Here is a 25,000-nt window from a genome sequence, read left to right as displayed (position 1 = left end):
GCTTCACCGTAGGGATAGTTCCAGGTTTCTCCAATTGGGACATTTGGCATTCAGGTCAAAGAGTTCAATTTTGGTTTCATCAGACCAGAGAATCTTGTTTCTCATGGTCTGAGAGTCTTTAGGTGCCTTTTGGCAAACTTAAAGCGGGCTGTCATGTGCCTTTCACAGAGAAAAGGCCCTCTACCATAAAGGCCTAATTGACGGAGTGCTCAGGGCTTGGTTTTTGCTCTGACATGCACTGTCAACTGCGGGACCTTATATAGACAGCTGCCTTTACAAATCATGTCCAATCAATTGAATTTACCACCACTGGCCTCCAATCAAGTTATAGAAACATCTCAAGGATGAATAATGGAAACAGGATGCACCTGAACTACATTTTTAGTCTCATAGCAAAGGGTCTGAACACTTATGTAAATATGATATGTTTTTAGTTTTTAATACATTTGCAAACATAACATTTAAAAAAAAAATCTGTTTCCGCTTCGTCATTATGGGGTATTGCGTGTAGATTCATGAGGAGATTGTTTAATTTAATCCATTTTTGAATGTAACAAAATGTGGAAAAAGTCAAGGGGTCTGAATACTTTCCGACGGCACTGTCGGCGTGTGTCGAAGCCCATTCAACTGCAGTGCCGCCGGGAATCTTAAGGAGTCAATCTCTGTGCCTGTGTGCCTGTGTGTATGGGCCCACTCACTTGCAGTGCCTCCAGGAAGCGAAAGGATCCCAGGCGTCTGCCCCGAGGCACCAGGCAGAAAGTGGAGTTGTGCAGCATCTCTCTGTAGTCATATCTGTGGACAAACACACATCATCAGTACATGTCACACACACACACACACACAAAGTAGAGGCTGTCAGGTTTCTCTCCTATAATCATACACCCTCAGGACCACATGTATACACAGTGCTAGCTATGCTCACCTTCCGGAACACACTCACATAACAGATCGCAGCCCAGTATACAGTAAGTCCCTCAGCTGCATCATGTAACATCATTCATAGACAGGTACGGACAGAAGACAAATCTATTTCTCCATCACAAGCACACAATTTTCTAGGGTTTCTCATTGCAGTGCAATTCCTCATCTCCCTCTCCCGCTTGCTTGCTCCCTCCATGCCACTCTCTCCCCCTCCCAGTGAGGTGTGCCTTATTGCTATCCAAACGGAATGATCAACCCTGCCAGGGGTAACGAGCTGTGAGTGACACCTGCTACCAAGAGGCAAGCTCCTGCTGTGGTGGGTGTGTGTGGTTAAATCAGCCACAGAGGGAGAGGGGGGGGTTGTGTACACACTACAGGACTGTCTGTGTCTGTCCGCACACTCTTAATCATGCCCAGACAGAGGGAGTAGTGTACACACTACAGGTGAAGTCACACAGGGTAGCAGAGAGTAGGTACACAGATGGGATGAGAATATGAAGATGTTTTCCCATTTCACACAGACAGCCGTTTACTGGGGCTTTAACCTCTACTAGGCCCAGGAGAAAGACTTTCTGCCCATCTTTCTCTCTCTCCTCTCCTGTCATTGGGAGAATCTCAATTGCATTTCCTTGACTCCACTTCTCTCCACTCTGACCTTCTCATCCAATTGGTTTTGAGGAGGCGGGAGAGAGAGCTCACGAGGGATCAAGGAAATGCAATCGAGTTTCTTCCATTGCCTTTCAGTCCAATTCGCTCTTAATCACATTCATAAAGCCCTTTTTACGTCTTCAGTTGTCACAGAGTGCTTTTCAACTCTCCTCTATTCACTTTCTCTTTCTCCCCCTTCTCTCCCACTGACCCCCCTAACTCACTCCCCCCTCCCCTCTCCCTTCCATTCTAGCCACTACTGCAGAACTTGCAAGGGAGAGTCAGCTAAAGACAGGTCCTTTAGGTTAGGAGGTTAAAAGAGTGGAGACGGTACATCATCTCATTTAGGTCTATATGGGGTGAAGGTGAAAGAGCAGTCATTCTCTATCCCGGTCTCTCTCTCTCTCCATGGTGTATGCAGAGGGCTGCTGCCGTTTACCGGACACTAACGGAAGGGTGTGTGTGTTTTTGCGTACTCAATCCGCACATAGGCTCACGTAACATTGGAGGGCAATAGCCGGGACACGTCTACCGCTAGGATTCAAAGCACAAACGGGTACACACACAGTCACTCTCGCGCACGGCAACAACTAATAAAATGGCCTGCGCGCCGCACTAGTCGGTGCTGAAAGTCACATATGTAATATATAGTTAGAACACAACATGCATCACACACACACACACACACCTCGGTGGCCACGTTTGCAGGGGACATACATATTTCTGCACCAGCTGTCTCCCAGTGCAGCGCGGCCAACCTCGTGTCCCTCCTTGCCTTAATGCCACAGAATATCAAAAGAGACAGACTGCCCTAAGTAGCTGTAGCATCTCTCTCCCGAGCACATCTGGTGTTTGGGTTAATGCTCAAGACAAGATGTGCCCTTGGCATCAGGGCGTGCTCAGAGAAAGCGATGCCTCAGCAGAGCAAGGACGTGCTGCTCCATATGACAGGCCGGTCAGTTTCCCGATGTTAGTCAGCAGAGCAACGTTTGATTGAAGTGTATGAAAGTGTATTCTGATTTTGTGCGTGACGGCGCGGGTGCTGCTGGGAGTGAGTGGGGCACGGGGAACGTAGAGGGGACTTGATTCATTTTACGGATACGTCCAAAGTCCATGCACACTACACCTTAGCTAACCCTTTACGGGTGGTAGACTGCAAACTGTTGCAATATACTCCATTTAACCCATTAACCAGGCTTAGTTCATTGCTTTAGCTCATTTCTGTGCACTATACAGGGCGAAGGACGTAAGTGAAGCTCGTCCGATGGACCTCTGAAAAGTCCACATGACAACTGTGTTTGGCGCCTTAGCTGGAGGAATTGTTGCATTTCCATTGCGTTCAGTAACACTTATGAATAACATTGTTAGGAATAGTACTGACGTCAAAGCGGGAGAACCAAGGACACGGGCGGCTCCTAATGTTGTGGGATTCTCGCTAGTGTTTACAGAACACGATTAGGATAAGGACCTGCGATTGTAACGGCAAGCAAATGACAAAAATAGATGACCGCAGTGTAGCCGGCATTATGAGTACATGTTGCATGGATGGATAAGGCATAAGAATATAAAAACGGGTGTTTGTTCTTAGAAATGTATGTAGATCTGTACCTGTCTATTCATGCTATGTGTGGTCTTTTCTTTATGTTGATTTAGTAAATGTAGTTCTGTACCTGTCCATTAAATGTTATGCATGCCGTTTTACATCATTATGTCCTTCAGCTGTAATTGTCTATGAGTGGCTACGGATACAGAGTTTGTATCCCAATTAGCCCAGGTTGGAAATACAGATATCACCCCCCCATCCTCATTGCAAACGTTGGCTAAACTGCGCAGGAAGCAGACAGGCAGTCAAATAATGTTATTTTTCCCCCCCCAGGAACTCTGATATGGCAGCAACTATAAATATTAGCCTCCACCATCAGACAAAATGTGTCCAAAGTGTAGGGACAGCGTCCTGCTTGTGCAACATCCCGTTAAAACAGACAGAAGATTGTGGCCTTCATAATGTGTGTTCTGGGAATGTTCTCTCAAATCGCCGCAGGCTTTTCGTTTCAGCTGTTCAGAAATATGAGGCAGCTATACAGCAACATGGTTCAGAAGAGGGTCAGTAAAGCGCGAAACGTGAAGGGAGTGGGAGTTTGAGCAGCGGCTTCGTTAGAAAAACAAATGTGTGCGAAAAAAATAAACACGTGCAGTACGTGATCCGGATCCTTCGCTTCAAGAAAGAGGTTACCGGAGGGTCGGGCAAGGTGTTGGCGGAAAACGCTGTATCCGTAACCACGGCCTTAATGTTATGTATTATGTCATGTTTTAGGGTTTGTGTGGACGCCAGGATGAGTAGCTGCAGCTCTGACAGTAGCTAAATGGGGATCCTAATAAAACACTAATTCTAGACACAGCTAGATAGACATACCTACAGCAGACAGCCGATTAGTGAGAAATCTCGCGATGTTCCCTAGAGCAAGGCACTTAACCATAATTGCTCCTGTAAATCGCTCTGGATAAGAGCTTCTCCTAAATGACTCAAATGTAAAACGTTTCAATTTAAAAAAACAGTCATGACAGCTAGTGTCAGCTTATGACAACTGATTTATGGATCTATGTATGGTGATAATGGTGTAGATTACACAACATGATTACAGGCCTGTGCAAACAGTAGGTGCATGTCTAATTCCATCTAAATCAATACATTACCACCCTTGTACCATCTTGATATACAGTACCAGTCAAGTTTGGACACACCGACTCATTCAAGAGTTTTCCTTTATTTTGACTATTTTCTACATTGTATATTAATACTGAAGACATCAATACTATGAAATAACACATATGGAATCATGTAGTAACCAAAAAAAGTGTTAAATAAAAACATTTTATATTTGAGATTCTTCAAAGTAGCCACCCTTTGCATTAATGACAGCTTTGCACACTCTTGGCATTCTCTCAACCAGCTTCATGAGGTAGTTACCTGGAATGCCTTTCAATTAACAGATGTGCCGTGTTAAAAGTCCATGAGTACTTTAAGATGCGAAGGTCAGTCAATATGGACCATTTCAAGAACTTTGAAAGTTTCTTCAAGTGCAGTCGCAAAACAATCAAGCGCTATGATGAAACTGGCTCACATGAGGACCGCCACAGGAAAGGAAGACCCAGAGTTACCTCTGCTGCAGAGGATAAGTTCATTAGAGTTACCAGCCTCAGATTGCAGCCCAAATAAATTCACAGAGTTCAAGTAACAGACGCATCTCAACATCAACTGTTCAGAGGAAACTGTGTGAATCAGGCCTTCATGGTCGAATTGCTACGAAGAAGCCACTACTAAAGGCCACCATTAAGAAGAAGAGACTTGCTTGGGCCAAGAAACACAAGTAATGGACATTAGACCGGTGGAAATCTGTCCTTTGGTCTGATGAGTCCAAATGTGAAATTATTTTTTTTTGCCAAGTGTGCAAAGCTGTCATCAAGGCAAAGGGTGGCTACTTTGAAGAATCTCAAATAGTTTGATTTGTTTAACCTTTTTTTGGTTACTACATGATTCCATGTGTTATTTAATGGTTTTGATGTCTTCACTATATTGTTCTACAATGTAGAAAATAGTAAAAAAAATTAAGAAAAACCCCTGAATGAGTAGGTGTCCAAACTTTTGACTGGTACTGTACGTGTCATCTGTATGCATGGACCCACTGACTAATACAAGAACAGGGTAAAATACTAAGTTATATGATATAAAGGGTTCTACCCTCCGTCTCTTCTACGGTCTCATTGAGAGCCAGAGAGGATGGGGGCCTGACCCCTGACTTGTCCACTGCTTGCCCCTTCAGTCGGCTAGCTGGGGCACTGAGAAGGGTCACTGGTCCCCGGCTGAGGGATACAGTAGAGATCACTCTCCTTTTCCTCCATCCCTCATTTTTTCCCTCTCCTCTCCTCCATTTTCATTTCTCTCAAACAGCAGAGCTCTGTCTTCCTGCTGACCTTGAGCTGCCGAGGAGGAAACCAACTGCTGAGCGAACCGAGGAGCCCACAGGCGGTGTGTGAGTGTGTGTTGTTTTGGTGTGTGTGTGTGAAAGTGTTTATGTATGAGGGATAGATAAATAAAGAGAAAGACCGTGAGAGAGGGTGAAAAAGAGAAAGGGGCAGCATAAGAGTAGGCTATTGTAAAGAATGTCGTGCTTTGAGTGAAAACATTGGAAAATGAAGTCAACATAGCATAATGCTGAGGAAATATAATTCAGATGAGATGGACTGAGAATTAGCCCTAATGAAACAAATGGTGTCTTTTACAGGTCTGATGCAATTAGGTGACCCTCTCAACCAGACACACTGGCAACAACTTTCAGTTGCCTTTGCAACACCCGTTTAGTGCCTCTGCTAAGAAGAGTGACTTAATTACATCCAGATGGATTTTTTAATTTAAAAGAAAATCTACTTTCTTTTCATCTTTCTTTTTAAGAAACTCTTTCAGAATCAAAGCTCTTTCCTTAGTCCCCCTTTCGCCAGGTTTCTCAGAGGGAGGAGGTGGGGCTTTCCTGGGCAAGGCGCCAGCAGTGCACTGCCGTCAGGCTTGATGCAGTATGGGTATCTGACAGACGCTAGCTAGAGCAAACCCTCCCTCCGGGCCCGCTCGTTCTAAAGTGATGAAAACACAAAACCGCAAACAACCTCGATGTTCTCCAAAAACACAGAACGTGATCAAAGTTAGGACTTTGATGAGGTTGTCACATTAGCCCAAGAGATCTCTTGTCTCTCTCCCCAGTGTGTGTGTGTGTGTGCGCTGTGCGTGTGTGTTATTACCGTGTATGTATTGCCTGAAGAGGGCCAAGATGTGCTTTCGTCTGTCTGAAGACGGCGAGGACCGGAGCTGTGTGGATTACCCGTAACAAATGAGACGGGATGGAAGGAACACCGTACCACGGAGGATTAGGGCCACTGTGATACTGTCATGCCTGGGAGCTAGCCGTATGCTACCGTCAGAACTGCATGACTCAAGGCCATGGGAGGTGTGCGCGCGCCTGCATGCATGCATGCATGCATGCGAGAAATAGAGCGCGCGCGCACGAGAGAGAGTTTTTAATTTTTTTAATTTCACCTTTATTTAACCAGGTAGGCTAGTTGAGAACAAGTTCTCATTTGCAACTGCGACCTGGCCAAGATAAAGCATAGCAGTGTGAACAGACAACACAGAGTTACACATGCAGTAAACAATTAACAAGTCAATAACACAGTAGAAAAAAAGGGAGTCTATATACATTGTGTGCAAAAGGCATGAGGAGGTAGGCGAATAATTACAATTTTGCAGATTAACACTGGAGTGATAAATGATCAGATGTTCATGTACAGGTAGAGATGGGAGAGTGTGATAGTGAATTAATAAAGAGCGATTAAGACTGAGCATATGGTGAGAGTAGGGCTGTTGCGGTGACCGTATTACCGCCACACCTGCAGTCAAGAGGACAGTAAAATGCCATGTGACTGTTGAGTCATGGTAATCTCCTTTTCTGTACTCTGGACGTGTGTTGTTGGTAGTACCCAATGGCCTGGTACTCGGGGCTCTATTGTCCCTCTAACCACTCTGACATCAATGCAAATGCTATCGAAAATCACATCAAAACATATCAAAACTGTAGTGTGCTTTTAAAAGAAAGAAGTTCAACAGCAGGTTGAAACTGAGTGGAAAATATGGTTGTTGTGCATGTTGTTTCAAAGCCTAACACAACGACTGGTTACCTCATGCTACGCTCCAAATGTTCTATCCATGAGTCTGGGAGAGAACATATAGGCCTAGGTGATGCTGTTGATTCAGTGCAGGGTGGCTTACAGAGTTAGCTTACAATTATTGTGAATCTTTGTATTTGATTTTGAATAGCCTAGTAATAGGACATCTTTTTATAATTTTCATACGTAAATTAGGCTGACATTCCTTTCAGCTACATCTCTCCACCATGTTTCCATCTCCTCCTCTTTCTCCCTTATTCCTTTCTCGAGCGCACAGAGAGAGGGGCTGTCAACAGTTTAACGAAATAGGTTTTTGTTGTGAAAACATGTTACTATCGATGTTCCTGAACAGATTTCACTTGGTTTCCCCAAATTAAGCTCTGGGTAGCTGCAGGAACAGGGTTGGAGAGCCCATGTCATTTGGGCGGAATAGGACCTGTTGCGCAGCGAGGCTGCATTCTCCTCAAGCAGTGGATGGAGCCTGGAGTGAAATAACTGGAGTAGCCTACCCAGGGATATAACTGAAAAATAATAGGCAGCCTACACTATTCTACACTGTTGCAGCCTGAGGCAAGCAACAGAGCGCAAGCTTTCTTTAGTGACTTTCTCAAATCAAATAGCCTGTTGTCACAGACATTCTAAGGTTTGTGTCACTCACAACTAAAGTTGAAAAATAACGTTAAAATCTAACGCATCCCTATTACGCTAAACAGAACCATTAAAAAAAGAGAAAATTGAAAAATAAGCGTCTATTATTTATATTTAGGGGGTAGATCAGTTTTAATATTGCAGATAGATTGTAGCTTCCATCAATGTAATTGTCTGCATCACTTCCTATTTTTGCACATACACACCTTTTTCACTCCCGAGTGGCGCAGCGGTCTAAGGCACTGCAGTGCTAGAGGCGTCCCATAGGGCAACGCACACTTAGCCCAGCGGCGTCCGGGTTTGTTCTTAACTGACTTGCCTAGATTTTAAAAAAGGTTATAAAAAAAATATATAATATTTGATACATTTGATTCATATCATGTTTCTTTAGACCTGGCAAAAATCAATCATGGATTTATGGTTCATATTAAATTGATTTATTAAGAAAAAAAGGACAATGTTCCAAAAGGCGAGCATCAGTGGCTTGTATGTGGCTTGTATGCATGGAGGCCTGGAGATGCTAAAGGTGTTTATGTTAATTAACGGTCATTTACCGTGAGACCGGCAGTCTTTTGCATGACAATAACCGGCTGACAAAATGTCATGACCGCCACAGCCCTAGTGTGTGAGTGTATGCCTATGAGTGAGTCAGACGTGCTGCATGGTACAGTTTGACTGATTAACACAGGCAGTGTACTTGTGTGCTGTAAATCAGGAACATATGTTATTGTGTATTTGCATGGGAACGATTATCTGTGCGCACATGCGTGTGGCTGTAAATATGAGGGACTGACAGGCAGTGAGGTGTGACTGACTAGTGTGTGTGTGTGTGTGCACGTGCATGCGTGGCCCTGTAACCATCACCCCTTGTACTCCCAACCCATCATCCCTGTGGCTGGATGCCTTGCCCCTGTGGTGTGTGTCCGGTCTTCTCTAACTCCTCACTCACCGAGCCTGCACGCTCTCCTTCACAACTAATTAATTACCCTAATAGGGCCTCATTAGCTAGCTTATGCTAGTTCCAATTTGCATCCTAGCATAACGTAACCCTTAGGTCCGCTTCCCCAAACAAACACACAGGCCGTGTGCAGGATCCCATGACGGCCATGAGGAATGGCTACACATGCAGGAATCCGATTACGGTCACTTGCTGTCCAGAATCCAGTATTAGACCAACACTCCACTTACAAACCAACTGACTTTCAGAGAGGTGTCCCTTCCTAAATATGCTAAAACGTATTTAACTGAGACAAGACAGTTCGCTCTTGTTATCATACGGCACCTAGATCTTGACAAAAAGGTGTGGTACACGTTTTGAGTTATTCTGATTCCATCAAGAGATACTGGGTTGCCATTAGGAAAAGGTAATAAAGTTCTGGTTATTCTTAGTATTCAAGGGTCAAAGTGGAGCAAAAGGTGATAGTATAGCATTAGCTTGTTTTGACTGGATAGGCTGAGTAACTCCAAACAAGGACTCAAAACCACAACAGGTATCTCAGGACAGTCTTGTCAAGGTGCTAGCTAGATTAGCATAACTTTATAAACCTCTACTACCATAAAGAAAGCTTGAGTGTTTAAGAGCAGTGAAGCGAGCGACACAGCCGTATGGCATGCTAACTTCTAGACAGCCAAATGAATCAGCTTCCCAGTCATACCTCATAGCTCCCCCCCCAGCACTTTCTCCTAGCCTACTATCCCCCTGTCATGTCTAAGCCCAAATATTTTAGAAATGCCCAGATAACAAGGGTCCCTTCTGCCGAGATACTAATTCACTGTGATTCACTGTGATTCACTGTTTATCTAATGCAAATCTTTTCAATTTGTCCTCTACGATTTCTTTCTCGCTGTTTTCCACAGCAAGGTAGATTGAGTCCATTGTTTCTGTTACATTTAGCGTCTGCACAGAAATCGGATTCCCCAATGCCTACTGTAACTCTCCCTCCAGAGGACAAGGGTAGACCTTTAGAGGGACTCTCAACTCCCCCAGACGTACTTGTGTACACAGTCATGCACGATGTAGTCGCACAGCACCAAGGCAGTTCACGTGTACAGTCTTACACACACTTCAGAGTCCGTGTGATTGGCCCCCTGTTCCATGCTCCGAGTCAGGTCAGAGGTCCAGAACGTACACACACACACACACTGAAGACCAGCTGTGTCTCATACTGCAGTGCACTTCATTTCCAGATGGCCCTCACGATGATGCAGTGTGTATGTGTGTTGTGGTGCATGTGTGCCATCCGTGTGTGACTATACGTGTGTGTGATAGTGAGTGTCTCGGAGTTTGACATGTCAGCGCGTGCTTTGCTGCTGCCTCCTTTAAAACTCATACATTTGTCATCGGAGCTGCTGGAATAGATGGCACAGAGCAGACCATATGTATCCATTGAGCCATGGTCATTTATCTGCAGCACACAACAACCATACCAATATGGAAAAAGCTTGGGCCGCCGAGAAATTAACTGAGCGTTTGCAATGCGCATGCACATAACTAATGTGCAGAACATGGGTAGCTAGTAAAACCCCAATGCATATGGCCCTGGTCCCATCTGCCTCCCAGGCCCAGCTCAGCCCCTCAGGCCCTCCACTCCTCCAAAAAGTGACTGGAAACCTAATGAACTCAAATAGCTTGCAAACATATTCTAATTTATTCCCTCTAAAAGGCTAAAACCACAATAAACTCAGGGCCATATGGGTCCCAGGTCGCAGCACAGCGCGAGATAAAGTACAATAAAACACAAGACTGACAAATAAAAAGATAAATTGGGCGAATTAATAAAGATGGCCTGGTTCGAGTGGGGATGTGGTGGGTGGCTGATCGCGAAAGGTTTCAGGGAGTGGGATGATTCCCCAGCTCACACAGTCACAGTACAGTATTTAGACTCTCTGTTCCCTCTTCAAACACACAAACCAACACAAATCATTTCTCACTCACACCAACCCCTAGCAATCAAGCTCAGCACGAGTCTGACATATCCAAAAGGAGAAGCAGCAAACCCTCACATCACATGACACGAGGAGAGCTGCACAGGGGATAATGCCTGGCCAGATAGAGATTTTGATGGAACAGCTGCAGTGAGGGTGAATGAGAGCGGAGTGCTGTGTGTGTGTGTGTGTGTGTGTGTGTGTGTGTGTGTGTGTGTGTGCGTGCGCCCGTCCGTACACTTGAGAGGCTACCAAGGAACCAAAAACACAGGAGAAGCATGAATCAGAAAACAAGAGGGGGAGAAAAGACATCAGTACGACAATAATGCAATTATGGTTCAATTAAGAACTTTTACTAAAAATCTAATTCTATACAAAATGAACCGACTGTTTTTATAAAGGGTAGGGGGTCCACCCACTCTGCCTGGGGTTGGTGAAGACAGTTGGTGATGAAATGTCATAAAATGCATAGAAAATATGTATAAAAAATTCAGATATGATTCATGTTCTGAATCGTTTAGTGCGTTTAGGGTCTAACATATCATAAAGATTCAATTTTGAAAAAATCTTAAGGAAAGACAAGCACCAAACTTATAGAGCGGTGCCACGTTCTCGATGATCTTACACGTTGTGATGGTCATCTGCAAAATTGTTTCGAGGGGTCTAAAAAATATCAATTAAATACGAGCTGAATTAAATGTAAAAGGCTTTGAAAATAAAACGCTTGACATTTCGCAGAGATAAGCTTGTTTTTGTCAGAACAGGAATTTCACATTAATATGAAAGCGTATACTAAAATACTACATGTCATGTCTCAAAATTGATATCCATCTTACCTCTACATTGTTTTATGTCCTCCGGAGTCGAGAAGAAAGGAGTTCAACGGTGAGCCTGTCAGTTAGCCGCCGTTTTCGCACAGCATCCAGCTGACGCAATGCTATTTTAATGATTTTTCTTTCTCTGGCCTCCATTGAATTATTCACCCTAATTTTGGCCATCTTCATTGGGTAAAAACTCCAATAACTTTTGAACAGACGTGAGGTTTGGACCATTGCTTTTTTTTTAAGAGTACATCTACACGATTAACATACTATTTTACCCATTGTGTTTTTGATTGGACTCTCTATAAAGGGCTTAATCCTGATGTGAAAATGTACTTTTGCATAGGCCTGAATGAATCATGCATTGACATCAGAGAGAAGATTTATGGAAAAATGTGAGTGATTCACACAGACCTCAAGCTAGATCTTAGAGTTTGACCCTAAGAGGACGGGGTCATTGTTTCTTGTCTTTTGGCGTGACTAATGCCACTAGAGAATGTGGGCCTTTGGCTACAACCAATACATCTTAGTTATATGACACACCTTAGCCTGGTTAGCCGTCCAGTCTCATATGACCCATCTTAAGGCTAAAGCCTGGGTGGAACCTTGGGTCGGGTCAGTGGGGTCAAAGGGTACTCTGGTCCCCACCCCAACAAAGGGCAGGGGATGGTGGTAGTCTTTGAAGGGGGTTGTTGTTGGGCTTCGCTTTGTGGCTGTGGGGTATCTAGTGTGTGTGTGTGTGTGTGTGTGTGTGTGTGTGTGTGTGTGTGTGTGTGTGTGTAATCCCCCCTTTAAGCCCGAGGTGAGTGGAGCCGTCTGAGAGGACGAGAGCTGTACGGGGAACAGCTGTTCCTGAGCGCTCTGCGGCGTGGTCAGGGAGAAAGGCGGCCGAGCTGCAGCTGTGCCCTCAGGACGGCTGGGACCCAGAGAGAAGAGGGGCTGTTCACTTACAGACAGGGCCAGGAGAGGAGAGGGAGACGGTCAGACACAGGGAGACAACAGAGAGATGGCAGATACAAGAAATACCTTCCACACAGAAACCACAAAGAAAATGAACAAATACGTAATTGCTCGGAAAGTCTGCCAGAAGCCCTTTGACTTCTTTACAGGAGTCTAGACTAAAGACGCCGAAGAACTGTATGTCCGACCTTGTGTCAGACAAATCTACTCAGTACAAGATAAAAGTGAAGGTAGCGGTGGACCCTTCTCAGAACTAAGAGGGCACATTTTGGACTGAAGCGATCATTAAATCCCAATAAGGATCGGAACAGAACAATAATTGATCGTGGGTAGAGAAGGAATGTGTTTAAAATTGAATAAGGTGAGTTTGAATGCTAGCCTGCGAGATGGAAGAAAAGACGGGAGGAATCATAAGTCAATAATAGAAGTGGGCTAAGTGGTCTCCTAGCAACCCGTTCCTGATGGAGCACTGCAGCTTATTTTGTCTCAGCTACAGACAGAGGGGAGTGTGAGACAGGCAGCCCCATCCCAAATTGACCCCTGACTTCTCGCCGCTTTGTGCTTCGGTACATCTGAGAGGATCGGAAAGGTAGGCCTAAGCAAATTGGTAATAACTCCACCTTGCTCTCTGATCGGCTAGGTGGAATTGCCACATACATTGCTTCCCTCTCAGATCTCCACAAATGCATAGGGGGTAAAGGCTGGGGCTCAAATTGGTATTAAGCAAGAGATGAGGACAACAGATGTTTGACATGCAATACACACATACATAGTAGATAAGCACTAAAGTAACAGGCCAGAGGTTTAACATGGACACTGTGCTATCTAACCTCCAAACGAGCTTCAATGCCATACAACACTCCTTCCGTGGCCTCCAACTGCTCTTAAACGCTAGTAAAACCAAATGCATGCTTTTCAAACGTTCGCTGCCTGCACCCGCACGCCCGACTAGCATCACCACCCTGGATGGTTCCGACCTAGAATATGTGGACATCTATAAGTACCTAGGTGTCTGGCTAGACTGTAAACTCTCCTTCCAGACTCATATCAAACATCTCCAATCTAAAATCAAATCTAGAGTCGGCTTTCTATTCCGCAACAAAGCCTCCTTCACTCACGCCACCAAACTTACCCTAGTAAAACTGACTATCATACCGATCCTCGACTTCGGTGATGTCATCTACAAAATAGCTTCCAATACTCTACTCAGCAAACTGGATGCTGTTTATCACAGTGCCATCCGTTTTGTTACTAAAGCACCTTATACCACCCACCACTGCGACCTGTATGCTCTAGTCGGCTGGCCCTCGCTACATATTCGTCACCAGACCCACTGGCTCCAGGTCATCTACAAGTCCATGCTAGGTAAAGCTCCGCCTTATCTCAGTTCACTGGTCACGATGGCAACACCCACCCTTAGCACGCGCTCCAGCAGGTGTATCTCACTGATCATCCCTAAAGCCAACACCTCATTTGGCCGCCTTTTGTTCCAGTTCTCTGCTGCCTGTGACTGGAACGAATTGCAAAAATCGCTGAAGTTGGAGACTTTTATCTCCCTCACCAACTTCAAACATCTGCTATCTGAGCAGCTAACCGATCGCTGCAGCTGTACATAGTCCATCGGTAAATAGCCCACCCAATTTGACCTACCTCATCCCCATACTGTTTAAATTTATTTACTTTTCTGCTCTTTTGCACACCAATATCTCTACCTGCACATGACCATCTGATCATTTATCACTCCAGTGTTAATCTGCAAAACTGTAATTATTCGCCTACCTCCTCATGCCTTTTGCACACAATGTATATAGACTCTCTTTTTTTTCTACTGTGTTATTGACTTGTTAATTGTTTACTCCATGTGTAACTCTGTGTTGTCTGTTCACACTGCTATGCTTTATCTTGGCCAGGTCGCAGTTGCAAATGAGAACTTGTTCTCAACTAGCCTACCTGGTTAAATAAAGGTGGGATTTTTAAATTAAAAAAAAAAAAATGGCACAGTAATAGAATGGGATCTATTGAGCGTGAATCTACACTCCCGGGGTTGGGTTCCGATCTCACAGTTGGTTGGCGCATGGGTCGCAACTACTGAACATCTGTGACTGAACCGTAAGTCGCTTTAAATAAAAGCACCAGCTAAATGACCGTATTGTAAGTTTCTATTCCCGAAGCCGGGTCTAATCCCATTGCGGTGTTGCAAAGGAATCTGTTGGGAACCCCGGCTCCTAAACCCAGTAACGGTGCGTACTAAAGTCTCCCTCAGGACTGCGTGACATTCCACCTTTCATTATCCCCAGTCAGAATGTCAGAAAGAATCTACAACAGAGGGATATTGTTGCCAGAGAGCCATGACTTCAGTCACTAAGAATGTCCACCTCTTCATTTCAAAGGGAGACGATGAAGGTGAGTTGTCAGGAAAAGAGAGGGGGGTGGGGGGCTGATGGAGTAAAGGGAGGGGTGAGAGATCGAAGCATTAACAGTGCCAATTACACCGCGACTATCTGTTTGCAAGCAGCCCATGCATGCTTAAAGAATGTTTGACAAGCAAGGACGCCTATACATACGAATCTCTCCCTATGGGGTACACACACAGATACACTCTTAGAATCACTCGTCTTGAATGCATAATCTTGACCCCCCCCCTCACTGTGGTGAGGAAGAGTAATCTAGTGCTTTGAACAGTCTCAGTGAAGAGCTGTCGACTCCTATCCAACCATGTAATTCCCTCCAAATGAGGTGTTTGAGGAGCCTCCATTGTTTTCCACCCCCTCTGACAATCTACCTCCGGAAGTCATAACAATCTCACTAAGGCTTTAACCATCTCTGACTAAGAGCCCAGTCATTTTCATCGACAAAGTTAACACACGCCACGAAAGCCACTCTCAATCATGGAGAAACAACTCAGAAGAGCAAGTAAACCGTTGCCTCTCATAATAGGCCTGGCTAACTGCTTCGGCTCCAACAGTGACTGCAATTACTATTGCAATAACGGCTAATGGTAATGCTAATCATAACAATAGCGCAGTGTGAAGAGAAAATGATGCTTGCATGGCCCAGATGCAGTGTAGGGCACTTAGGCGAAGGAAATGAACTGGGGCCCGGCCGCCTTCGGTCGATTCCATCTGTTATCTGGCCCACCTCTCTCTGCCTTCACCGCCTTGGCGTTTGAAGTCAAAAACACAGCAAACACAGCCACTGACGTCTGAGGAGAATCCGTTGTGAATGACTGACGTGGAACTGACACAGCTGGACAGATGGCTGAGAGAACAGCAAGCCATGATGACACGAGACGGTGACGGCTGAACCTCTGGTGGAAGGGTGAAAGGCCAAGGAGAGAATTAGTCTTCAACGAAGCATTTTCAGGTTTCCGTAGAATCTGAACAGTTTGGGCTAAAAACGCTAATGATGGGCAACGAGAGCAACGGGTCAACAAGTATTAGCAGCAACACGGAGACCTTGCACCCTCCATTTTAACTGGATTTTCTATCGAAGAGAAAAAGGCAGCGCAAGTGCCAGGAGCCCCCCGGTGCAATGCTAACGCACTCCCCTTCAGCTGGAGCAGTTCAAAAGGAACTCAATAAAACATTTACCGTGCTGAGAAGGCTTCTTCTCCCTCCATTTATATCCCTCTCACTCTCGCTCTCGTTCCCGCTCTCTGCTACGAATGACCTTGGGTTAAACGCATTTAATTAGAGCTCACAGGATCTGCAAGCCCCCCTTCTGCTCTCCGAGCTCAAAGCCCTCCGGACAGCAGTCTCCCACATGCGAACCGGAGCTTTCAACTGTCAGACCACACAAGCTTTCTTCTCTTCAGGCTTCGCAACCGAACATAACAGGGCCTCGATCGATGGGCCAAGGTTTTGAGCCGAAGAAGTGCTCCCCACACACACACACACACACACACACACACACACACACAAAATTGGCATACTTCCAATACATGCACATGGCGCAGAGGAGTGAACAAAGGCCGATGCATCCCACTCCCTTAGACCTTCTTCATACAAGATGGCACATCTGAGGCATTGCAAGCCATAGCATTGAAAAGGTACCTGTATCTTGGAGATTTACAGCACGGAAGCCAGAGCTACATATTTCACACATGGGCCACTTGGGTGAGTAACATCCCCGTAGTGCTCTTTAACGTTGGATCTCCAAACCTGAGAATAACCAACAGCCATGATTGGCAAGACACACCGAGCCATAAAAATAAATATCTAAACATGACAAGCTTTGAGGTACCTGTGAGTATCGCTATTAGACACACGTACCGCAGGCGGCCTTTTACACATCATGACGACTGCAGGTTCTCTAAAGATAGGCTACGCACATTGCCCACTACAGTGCATTCTGAAAATATTTAGACAACTAGACTTTCCCCACATTTTGATCCGTTACAGCCTTATTCTAAAAAATGTAAATAGTTTTTGTTCCCTCAATCTACACACAATAACAAAGCAAAAACAGGTTATACATTTTGGGTTCTTGGTCACCTCCCTGATCAAGCCCCTTCTTTCCAAATGCTCAGAGGCTTGGTGGTTCCAAACTTCTTCCATTTAAGAACTATGGAGGCCACTGTGTACTTGGGGGCCTTCAATGCTGCAAATATTTTGGGGGTTCCTTCCCCAGATCTGTGCATCGACACAATCCTGTCTTGGAGCTCAATTCCTTTGACGACATGGCTTGGTTTTTGCTCCTACATGCACTGTCAACTGTGGGACCTTAAATAGGCTGGTGTGTGCCTTTCCAAATCATGTCCAATCAATTGAATTTATTACAGGTGGACTCCAATCAAGTTGTAGAAACATCTCAGAGATGATCAATGGAAACAGGATGCACCTGAGCTCAATTTTGAGTCTCATAGCAAAGGGGCTGAATTACTTACCTAAATAAAAGGTATGTTTTTTCATTTTTTTTATACATTTGCACAAATTTCTCAAAACTTGTTTTCACTTTATCATCATGTGTAGATTAAATAAATAAATACAAATCATGTGGAAAAGGGGAAGGTGTCTGAGTACTTTCCAAATGCACTGCATGTGCCCAGACAAAAAGCCAGTGTAGCAGAGTAACAACCACTAAGCATTACATTGAAAAAGGGACATTTAAAAGAAAATGAAAAAAAAAACAGCCAGTTAGTAAAACCGAAGCCATTGAATTTCCAATGCAACATCTGGGGAAATAAAAGGTATTTCTTTCTTTTCACAGAGCAGCTGATCTGACATTGGAGTTGTGAAAAACTGTACGGAAAAGGCAGAACCAAATGTTAGCATAAGCGCTAACGTTCCCGGGTTTGGGCTCTGTCTTCCTGAGGCGGCAAAGAGAGATCTCATTAGTCTCTTTATGAATATTTGCGTTGGAAAGTTTCATGGTGATGGATTCTCCGCTCAGAGCCCCGATCCCCAATCAGATAATATTCACACCCTCCTATCATTAGCACCAAAAGGCACAAAAAATATATAATAATGCCACAGGAAGTAGACTCGGGAGAAAGCAAAGGCGTACAGGAAAATACAGGCCTAATTAAAGGCTGAGAAAGCTCTTTGGTTAGCTGCAAGGCCTATATTCCCTTCCACTTTAGGTGTTTTCTGCATCCCTCGAGTAGGCACTAAGCAGTGCAAGAACATGATAAGTGCTCGTTTCTAGCGGGGCTCCGTTTTTTGTGCCGAATTTGAATTCCAACTCTTAACCTGGCAAATGAGGAGTACCGATTCACCATTAAAAACTCAAAAGGGGATGTGGATCTCGCTCAGCTCCGGGCGAGGGACGTTTCAAACTGATATCCGTCAACAGCTGCTAGCTGCGCTGCACTGGACAACATGGAATGAAATTCGGCTACTCACGACTGCTGACTGGGAGTTTCACTCCGTGGGGGAAAAAAATGTCATGAATCAGTGATTTCAATTGTAGGCCTATCCATACATTTTTGACACGCGAAGAAGAAAATATTTCTGCATTTCCTGCTGTGTAAACACATTGACTCTCACTGCAAATGGGCTCAAAATAACTCCAGATAAACTTGGGTAGCTGCTATGTAGATCTTAAATCGTCAAAATGATTGGTCTTAAGCCTGGATCAAGAATCAGGGCTAGGCTAATAAAGCCAATGCAACGGTCTGGTTTACAAAGCTATGACATGGATGGGCAGACATAAAATGGCATTGTGGGTCGACACTGTAGGCTACACAATTCTAGTTTTGAAGAGGGCAGAAAAGTATTTGGTCTTACCTAGGGCAGCAAGATGGCCAAGACTGGGGCTGACTGTGAAAGCACCATCTGGCTGCTGTCCATTACAGGAACGCAGTTTTTCCCCCTCACATAGGTATTCTTTCACACACCAGTAACCATGCATTGTGGCGTAATATGAGGGCTGGGGATAAATTATTTCAGTGATTCAACAGTTTTTCCTAGTACGTGGATTGTGGATGAGAACTAGGTCAATGCTCAAATGACGATTTGAATATGTTTATTCCATTACTCTAACAAGGAACATGTAGCTTGACCGAGAGCGTATGATTTGTATAGGTGAGTGGATCGTATGTTGTGTGATGAGGTTGTGTGTGAGTGACTTTACAGCAGCCCGTAGGCAAATAGGTTCAAATCAGGTGAGCAGGTCACAGAGTTTAGCTAGTGTGTGTGTGTGTGTGTGTGTGTGTGTGTGTGTGTGTGTGTGTGTGTGTGTGTCTGTGTGTCTGTGTGGGCCACAGACTTTAGTTTTGTGTCTTTGTGTGAGTGTTCATGTCTGATTCTTCGCCTCTATGAGTACTGAAAAAAAAAAAAAAAGTGGTCTGGACTTAAACAGTGATCCCAGTCAGTTTTTCCAGACGTACTTTCAACATCCTGGTGAGCTGTCTGGTTCATGACTCCCAGTGTTTTGACAATAACGATGCCTTTTGGTTCATAAAAAAAAAAAAAAGACTTGGCAGATGTCTAATCCGAAGTTCTACAAAATGGTAAACAATGTGAGCTCATCTTTAAAAAGAAACTTCACAGTGAGTTACGCTACACTCGGGGAAGAATTACCCTTTTCATTTGAAGTTTCGAAAACCAGCCACTCAAGCTGAACTTAATTGGCTCATCACTCTAGCTTTAAGCCCAGCCACCACAAACCCCAGTCATGGGTACTCATAGTTAGCCAGCATCGTATATAACCCTTGTCATCAAGACAACAGTTGGCATTCATGGTCATGCCTGTCGAAAAGTACAAATTGCTTAACTGTGATGGTAATTGCCAAAAAAAATCACCAGGAAAGCTCATCAATTCCAGGAATGTTCTGTATGCAAATAATGAGGTTGAACAAACCTGACAGGGCATTTGCAAACAATGCTTGTTGTTCAAATAATACGCCAGAGTCAGATTCCAAGATGACTTGCAATCGCCCTGCAAGACCCTTAATTCAAAAAAACAGCCATAACAAATCTCTCCCTTCAAAGCACCACAGACTCAGACAGGCCCAACACACCTCTCCACCGCTGTAGCCCTGAGAAGATGGGACAGCTCATAAAGCAGTGTGTTGTCCGTCTGCCATCTTGCGAGGCAAGAGAAGAAGCCATGCTCTCTCTTGGCTCCTGGGCCCCCCTATAGTACCGTCTCAGATATCCATCAGCCTAGCGGCTCGCTGTTTGACAGAGTCTACAGAGGGCTCATTCTAAAGCAAAATCCTTTCTCTCTCACCACACACCGCTGGCACAGCTCCAAATAAAGCCGGTCTGAGGGGCTCCCCTTGAACCAGAGCCTTCTATGGAGAACGGGAAGGCTTTTGTAGAGGAGGGGCGGCAGGGAGGCGGCAGTCAAGGAGACTTGAGGGGAGAGAGGAAATAAACAAACTAGACACCACACACACACACACACACACACACACACCATAGGGGGTATATACTGGGTCTGGGGACCTTTAATAAGATATCTGTCCGATAGACATTTGTTCCACGTTTTGAATTGGCTTTTGAAAAGGGTGATACGGACACACGGAGCGATGTGATTTGATTCCTTAATAGGCCTAAGCCGGTCTTCGCATTGATAATTGAAGAGAGAGAGAAAAACTCCAACTGTGATTTGATTATCAATGAGGACCGCTAGCTGCTGGTAGTAATGTTGAGTGATGCTCAGGTTCCTCAACATGAAAAAAAAAAAACAACCCTAGCTGTGTTGTTGCTGTTCAGGCTGACAGAAAGGTGCTCCTCCACGGTTACTAAAGAACAGCACTGTATATCCCCAGCGGTGATTTGGTTACTTAATACGGGACACCAGAGCACCGCAGTCAGAGCTACACCCTACGGCGAGAGAATATCCACTGGCTTTTTATTCATGAGTCCCTTGAGAGGTTACTTATCGGTGGGCTCACACCCCTGTCAGAAGAGCACTCCATCGTGCACGGCTTGAAAAGGGGAGCCGCGAGAGCCTCTGCAAGGGTCTAATATGTACTGAGGGCATACATGATGACTCCACTTCAGCTGGCTAATGCTGCGCCAATGCACACATCTGTGTGAATGCTCTGGTCGGAGCGCGAAGGGCAGACACGCTCCCCTTGAGTCCATTTTCTTTCTCAAGGAGAGTGACATTCTGGCTTGTTGTTTGCGGAAGTGAAATGAATGGCGAGTTTTTAATCAGCATGTAAAGCCCTAATTCAAGCCTGTAGCTTGTCCCACACTGGACGATACGGCAAAACGATGCAGCTTGGAACAGAAAAAAAGTTCCATAAAACTAGGGCTGTGGCGGTCACAAAATTTTGTCAGCCAGTGATTGTCAAGCGAATAACTGGTCGGTCTCATGGTAATTGACCATTAATTAACAAACATATTAAGCATCTCCTGGCTTCCACACAGCCTACAAGACACTGATGCAGACTTTTGGAACATCTACATTTAAAAAAAGTAAAAACAAATCCATGTAATATAGCCTACAACTTCACAATAAACACATTATTTATTTTAGGCAGGTCTAAAGAAACATGATGTGAAGAAAATGTCTATTTCAGAAGAACAGAATAGCACATCTGAGTTGTCCTTATGTTAGGCCCTGATCTGGCTGTGCCATATGGCTGTGGTCTACACTAGTTAATTTAGCAGACAAGATTTGCTTAGAATTCAGTGGTATCATTTTATAGTATGAGGAATACAATTGAACATAGCTGAATAAAATATAAAGGATATATCTCCAAACGATTTGAGGGAGTGTGCACATGCAGCTATTCTGTGTTGAGCAGTTAACAAAGAAATAGGTACTCCTACAGTGGTGACCAAATACTTATTTTCCACCATAATTTGCAAATAAATTCATTAAAAAAAATCATACAATGTGATTTTCTGGATTTTTTTTTCTGATTTTGTCTGTCATAGTTGAAGTGTACCTATGATGAAAATTACAGGCCTCTCTCATCTTTTTAAGTGGGAGAACTTGCACAATTGGTGGCTGACTAAATACTTTTTTTGCCCCACTGTATATGCTTAATTTAGAGTTATTCATGTAACTTTCATTGTTCTACAAACGTTGGGCTATGTTTTGATTTTTAATACATTGTAAGGCTGCATGATGCGACTAATGATGTAGCTTGAAAGGCCTAAGCTCTGCTTAGTTTTTTGCGCATGCTGTACACACTTCATCATTCACAATTTGACAAGCAGGAAATGCAAGGCATTAACAAGTGGTGGCATCCCCTTTGTGTGGCCGTAACGCACCCTAAAAAAAAAAACATGCCTTTTGCTGCCTGCTCCGAAGCTTCTCACACTCTCCATCCCGTGATCAGGTCTTTCTCACAGGCTACAAGTGAAGACCAACACATTGGGGACGGAACTTTGCGCGTTCTTATCCAATTCCGAGGTGCATATTAAAGATATTGGAAGAACTGTCCACATTTACTTTTCGTTAGCCAACAAGATGAGTAGGCCTAACGAACAACAAAAGCACTAGCCTATGTCAATCTACTATCCCCCAGAGTACAAAAGTTAACCTCTTCTATGCGAGAAATAAATATTTCAAACATAACAAATTAATACAACCACTAGCATAAAATGTATGCAATGTGGCTGATGCAACAGATCAGAAAATTTAGCGTAAAATATTGATAACATTTTTGGCTATTTCTTCAAATTATAAGCGTAGCAATGCGCACACGGCAGTAGGCTATAAGCACAAATATTCCATTAGCGGGAAAACACCATTATCAAAAGTAATCACAAATGCAATTAAGCATGTAAAACTTTTATTATGAAGGTGCATTTTTTTCCCGAAACTCACGAGCTACTTATGTATGTCAGTTAGGCTCTTCACCCCTTGTAAAGCAGATGAATGTGCTTCATTTTATCAGGCCACTTTAGTTGTCATACAAAGCTTATTAAAACATATAGGCCTATGGGCTATGTGCGACTATGATTAGAAAATGTCAAACTTATTTTTTTTAAAGGCTGTTTCTTGCCTTACCCTGGGCATCATGCACATGTGATAGGCTAATATTGTCACCCATCAGACTATTCTTGATTTAGTCTTGTCTTTACATATACTAAATAACATGTGTGAAATGTGTTTTGATTTTCATGCCAGCCAGGTAGCTATACTCCTGTTGTAAATACAAGCAATGTGCTTAATATTAGGGAGGTTGAGAAATAAATATAGTAGGCCTAGCCTATAGAAAGCTGATGGGATCCTCTTTTTAGTAGAGGCCATCAATCTGTTTTCTCCCACAATTTGCATAGCCTATAGAAATGTTGCGCAATATGAGCTCATGGGCTCTCAATGAAGTGTTTGATTCGAATTTCAATGATGTTTGCGTCGATGTCAGAGTGATTAGAGGGACAATAGAGTACTGAGTACCAGGCAGTTAACTTCTTGGATATAGGGGGCGCTCTTTTAATTTATGGATAAAAAAACGTGCCCATTTTAAGCACAATATTTTGTCATGAAAAGATGCTTGACTATGCATATAATTGACAGCTTTGGAAAGAAACCACTCTGACGTTTCCAAAACTGCAAAGATATTATCTGTGTGTGCCACAGAATTCATGCTACAGGTGAAACCAAGATGAAACTTCAAACAGGAAATTAGCAGAATTTTTGAGGCTCTGTTTTCCATTGTCTCCTTATATGGCTGTGAATGCGCCAGGAATGAGCCTGCCCTTCCTGCCCTGCCCAAGGTGTCTGCAGCATTGTGACGTATTTGTAGGCATGTCATTGGAAGATTGGCCATAAGAGACTACATTTACCAGGGGTCCGCCCGGTGTCCTTTGTCTAAATTGGTGCGTAATCTACAAGCTGCACGCAGTCATCCAGTGATTGAGAGGAGAGACGAGGCTTCCACGAACGATATATCATGAAGAGATATGTGAAAAACACCTTGAGGATTGATTCTAAACAACGTTTACCATGTTTCAGTCGATATTATGGAGTTAATTTGGAAAAAAGTTTGGCGTTTTGATGACTGAATTTTTGGGGTTTTTTGGTACCCAAACGTGACGCACCAAACGGAGCGATTTCTCCTAAACACATAATCTTTCAGGAAAAACTGAGCATTTGCTATCTAACTGAGAGTCTCCTCATTGAAAACATCTGAAGTTCTTCAAAGGTAAATTACTTATTTGAATGCTTTTCTGGTTTTTGTGAAAATGTTGCCTGCTGATGCTAACGCTAAATGCTACACTAGCTACACTAGCTATTACACAAATGCTTGTTTTGCTATGGTTGAGAAGCATATTTTGAAAATCTGAGATGACAGTGTTGTTAACAAAAGGTTAAGCTTGAGAGCTAGCATATTAATTTCATTTAATTTGCGATTTTCATGAATAGTTAACGTTGTGTTATGCTAATGAGCTGCGGGGATAATTACACTCCTGGATACAGGTTTTTTTCGTAGCTAAACGTGATGAACAAAACAGCGATTTGTCCTAAACAAATAATCTTTTTGGAAAAACTGAACATTTGCTATCTAACTGAGAGTCTCCTCATTGAAAACATCTGAAGTTCTTCAAAGGTAAATGATTTTATTTGAATGCTTTTCTTGTTTTTGTGAAAATGTTGCCTGCTGATGCTAACGCTAAATGCTACGCTAGCTGTTACACAAATGCTTGTTTTGCTATGGTTGAGAAGCATATTTTGAAAATCTGAGATGACAGTGTTGTTAACAAAAGGCTAAGCTTGAGAGCTAGCATATTAATTTCATTTCATTTGCGATTTTCATGAATAGTTAACGTTGCGTTATGGTAATAAGCTTGAGGCTGTATTCACGATCCCGGATCCGGGATGGCAAGTTTGGTCGGCTACTAATGACCATCAGCAGCATCAGAGCTTGGAGAACCTTTATTACCGTGACTAAGCCGTCACGTGGAATGTGTCTGCCGTCATGACACGTGACCACCGGTGTGGCAATAATACGG

General features: G+C 43.9%; 1 protein-coding gene across 1 annotated transcript in view; it reads right to left on the bottom strand.

Annotated features, from left to right (window-relative positions):
- Window positions 1–25,000, bottom strand: part of LOC112264892 (exostosin-1b) — a 129,391-nt gene that overhangs the window by 45,416 nt on the left and 58,975 nt on the right. The window contains exon 2 of the mRNA XM_042295722.1: window positions 699–792. Coding sequence (XP_042151656.1) covers window positions 699–792 — 94 coding nt within the window. The remainder of the gene's footprint in view (window positions 1–698; window positions 793–25,000) is intronic.

The sequence above is a fragment of the Oncorhynchus tshawytscha genome, linkage group LG13 (genome assembly GCF_018296145.1).
Source record: "Oncorhynchus tshawytscha isolate Ot180627B linkage group LG13, Otsh_v2.0, whole genome shotgun sequence".
Lineage (NCBI taxonomy): Eukaryota > Metazoa > Chordata > Actinopteri > Salmoniformes > Salmonidae > Oncorhynchus > Oncorhynchus tshawytscha.
The sequence above is the reverse complement of the archived record's forward strand: the minus strand, read 5'-3'. Positions and strand labels throughout refer to the sequence as shown.